Source organism: Notolepis coatsorum (assembly GCF_963971535.1).
Source record: "Notolepis coatsorum genome assembly, chromosome: 1".
NCBI classification, from domain to species: Eukaryota; Metazoa; Chordata; class Actinopteri; order Aulopiformes; family Paralepididae; genus Notolepis; species Notolepis coatsorum.
Genome location: NC_140165.1, coordinates 13,612,795 through 13,617,053, shown reverse-complemented (window position 1 = coordinate 13,617,053; position 4,259 = coordinate 13,612,795). Strand labels below are relative to the sequence as shown.

At 44.6% G+C, this 4,259-nt stretch overlaps 1 protein-coding gene across 1 annotated transcript; it reads left to right on the top strand.

Moving 5' to 3' along the window:
- Positions 1-3,558: 3,558 nt before the first annotated feature.
- LOC311238262 (histone H2B-like) lies at positions 3,559-3,933 on the top strand (the record flags this gene model as incomplete). The annotated part of the gene is made up of 1 exon (XM_084326288.1): positions 3,559-3,933. The coding sequence occupies one exon, from the start codon at positions 3,559-3,561 to the stop codon at positions 3,931-3,933; it is 375 nt and encodes a 124-aa protein (XP_084182414.1).
- Between the last annotated feature and the right edge of the window lie 326 nt (positions 3,934-4,259).

The following is a 4,259-nucleotide window of genomic DNA, read 5'->3' as shown; positions in this document are numbered from 1 at the left end:
CTGCGAAGACTTGTCTGAGTTGGTCTATGGTTGTGGGGGCTGTGATATTGTTCATGATATGGGCTTCTATCCATTTTGAGTGTGCGTCTACCATGATCAGAAACATCTGTCCCATAAAGGGTCCTGCAAAGTCTACATGCAGCCTAGACCAGGGGCGGTCTGGCCACTCCCATGGGTGCAACGGAGCAGGCGGTGGATTGTTCTGATTAGTCTGACACTGTGTGCATGATTTTACCTTGCTCTCCAGATCATCGTCCATTCTTGGCCACCAGACGTATGATCTCGCTAGGCTTTTCATCCGGGAGACTCCTGGATGAGTCTCATGTATCTCCTCCACAACTTGTGACCGTCCTGGGGGCGGTACGATGACCCTCGACCCCCAGAAGATGCAGCCGTCCTGCAGGCTCAGTTCTGTTTTGCGTTTAGCATACGGCCTCAGTTCCTCTCCCTCCACGACACTGGGCCAACCTTGCAAAAGGAAGGTCTTGACCCGAGACAGGACCGGGTCCCTCTCTGTCCACTGCTTAATCTGTGTCGCTTTGATAGGTGTCTCTGCTAGCCTCTCCAATGAAAACACAGTCTCTGGAGGCACATATGTAGTGGCGGGTGTCTCTGGTAATGGCAGTCGACTCAGCGCGTCAGCATTTGCGTTATCCTTGCCCGCTTTGAACACTATAGTGTACTGGTAGGCTGAGAGTGTGAGAGCCCAACGCCGTATCCTGGCTGAGGCGGGCTGTTCAGACAGTGAAAGAAGGGTTAAAGAGGATGACAGGAGACTCTCTAAACACTAGACTTTCACGTTTCCTGTTTACCTATCGCCTCACGCCTACAACAAACAAAAGCAACCGGGATGACACGTCGCCAATCCAGTTTATCCTCGTCGCCAAAAATATGTGGTAACCTCTAATAATAAGTAAGCCACACAACACGCTTGTGATCCATTTGGTTGAGTAGTTTAGTGGGTAACGGGAGCAATACAATACAGGTGCGTCTTACACCCTGCGCACGTTAGACATACAGGTAAGAACGCCGGCCCCTGATACGGAGAATACCTCACGTATATATCTGTAGTCACAAAATAATATGCCTTGGGCGATAGCTCCCTCTAGTGGGTTAATATAGATACTGCATCAATATTAACCCTAGATATATATATAAAGCTGACATTATAACAGTGTATGTCATATGTTATGATGAATTGAAAATGGGGGACCCTGATGTAAACAAGACGAAAGCCTTTCTCTGGTCTGCATGCCCTTAACAATTGTATGTATTGAGCTGTACTGTACTGTACCCATTCTGCAATCTGTTAATAAACTTTTCAATCAATCAATCAAACCCTCCCTCCACATTTGTCCGTGCGCGCTTCTTGGTCTCAACCACGTCCTCAGACAGGGTTCAAAGAAGCAGGCGGTTGGCCAGTTGCTACATTCGTTTGTTTTCTTACACACGTTACAATGAGTGGAAGAGGAAAGGGAGGTAAGGGACTTGGTAAAGGAGGCGCTAAGCGTCACCGCAAAGTGCTTCGTGATAACATCCAGGGAATCACCAAACCCGCTATCCGTCGTCTGGCTCGTCGTGGCGGAGTGAAGCGTATCTCCGGTCTAATCTACGAGGAGACTCGTGGTGTTCTCAAGGTCTTCCTGGAGAATGTGATCCGTGATGCCGTCACCTACACCGAACACGCCAAGAGAAAGACCGTGACCGCCATGGATGTGGTCTATGCTCTGAAGAGACAGGGACGCACTCTGTACGGCTTCGGCGGCTAGACTTCTATTCAACCATAACTAACTAAAACCCAAAGGCTCTTTTCAGAGCCACCCACCTTATCACTGAATGAGCACACTCTCTACATACGTATATTTGTGAAAAGTATTAAACTGAGTTGTCTCAGCCAGGCACAGTGGCGTCCTTTGAGTAAAAGGCAAGGTATGGCAAGGATGGGGTGGGGGGGTTAAAGGGGGGGGGTTCCCCCCCTTGGTGGATTTTTTTTGTCAAATCAGTTGTGCAATAGTTACTTTTGGTGAGTTGTTTCTATATATGACATGTAGGTATGACACAGGACTACACAAGCATTTTTAGTATAGAAATGTGTCAACAGACTAAAGCAGGGAACCACAATGTTTTGCATACGAATTATGCAGAATGTAATATCATAACTGTCTATTACTTTTCTTGCAATTGAGCCAATTTTCCTTGGGTACAGTTTTGAGGTGTGTGTTCAACAGAATGTAGTATCAAAAACACATTCACAAAAAGTATGGGTTACTGAATGCTGAACTGCACTATTATAATCACTAAGCCAGACCTTACCCGTGTCCCTGTATCACTTGTCTCTGCTGCCCTTTGATAAAAAAAACTTCCCTATGTCCATTTCCTTTTTTTGGGCATATTTCAGTTAGTCACAGCAAAAGTCACCTAGTAAAAGTGAGATAATTGACAATATCAAAACATGCTAGGGCTGTACCGAATAGTTCGAAGCTTCGTTCATAATGTTGACATTCAAATTCTAAATCAACATAAAAAATTGTAAAAAAAAGTGCCATACCTTGCCATACCAAATGGACGCCCCTGGCCAGGCATAGCACCGAATTTGTTGTTTTAGCATTTAATGTAATCCAGTCACTGATGCAATGCCTACGGTTCCTGACGTTGCTAGGTAATTCCTGCATTGGAATTGCCATGTAACTACAGTGTGTACATATATGTAAAACTTAATAACTGATGGTGATTTTAATAGTGAGAAGATAACGTGAAAGACGTTTCAGTGACAAGTACACTAGTCTCATCTCAGGCGGGGCTTCCTGAACATGTGAACAATTACAATTAAATTGATATGCCTCAAGATTATTCGTACAACACTTTTTAAGTAATATTAGATTCAAACCTATTTACATCATACAATGTAAAGAAGGCATCAAACTATAGTGCAAATATAACAGTTAAATGCAATAGTAATATGCTATGTATACAGGAGAAAGACTGACAGCCAATAATTTTTTTGGTTTGGAAGTGTGGATTCGCTACTTGTAGGCACTGGAAATCTAAAGGACGCTAACCTATTTCAGCACCATGGACAGTACCGGACCACACTGACGAAACCATTTTGGAAATGGGGAAAGCATGCAGGCTTAACCCAAATGGACTCCAGACAAGGAGCAAACATGATAGTTCGGATTGTATTTATTTTTAACCATATGTGTATATATATATATATATATATTTATTGTAAGTCAAAGCAGTGACAGCAGTGACAGATGTCACCCAGAGAGCTACATTTAAGGTGCACAAAATCATTGTCTTGGAAAAATGCAGTTTCATGTCGATTATTGGTTGGCTTAATATCAAGTGTGGCTATGGAGTTTTGCTAAAATAATAATTGGGTTATTATGGCTTTGCGCGCAAATAGTTTCCTGTGCGCGGGAAATATGCGACAAAGCCTCTCAACCAATCGTATACAAGAAGCCAGGCAGCTGTATTTGCATAATTTGGCCTATAAAGAGGCAGCCGTGCGCTTCTGTTTCCACATTCGTTGCTGTTTAGTTCCGATTGATCATCATGCCTGAGCCAGCCAAGCCAGCGCCCAAGAAGGGCTCCAAGAAAGCCGTTACCAAGACAACCGCCAAGGGGGGCAAGAAGCGCAGAAAGTCCAGGAAGGAGAGTTATGCCATTTATATTTACAAGGTCCTGAAGCAGGTCCATCCTGACACCGGCGTTTCTTCCAAGGCCATGGGGATCATGAACTCCTTCGTTAACGACATCTTTGAACGCATTGCCGGTGAAGCCTCTCGCCTGGCTCTCTACAACAAGCGTAGGACAATCACTTCCAGGGAGATCCAGACCGCCGTCCGCCTGCTGCTCCCCGGTGAACTGGCCAAGCACGCAGTGTCCGAGGGAACCAAGGCTGTGACCAAGTACACCAGCTCCAAATAAACTTCCCTGTCCATCTAACCCGTATTCACCCAAAGGCTCTTTTCAGAGCCACCCACTTTGTTTTGAGAGGGTTATCCCAATGATCAACCATGGTCGGGTAACTAATGACTAAACGCATATCCTTATATGCATTTGTTTTTCCTGGACTATGTCTAGGATGCTGCCTGTCATATTCACGAAGGGGGTGGGGGTGTAATTCTAAATTCTATAAAACTAAATGTATGAAAAAAATACAAGTGTCAGCAATCGGCATATAATAATCAGAGCCACCCACTTTGTTTTGAGAGAGTTATCCCAATGATCAACCAAGTTCAGGTGACAAATAA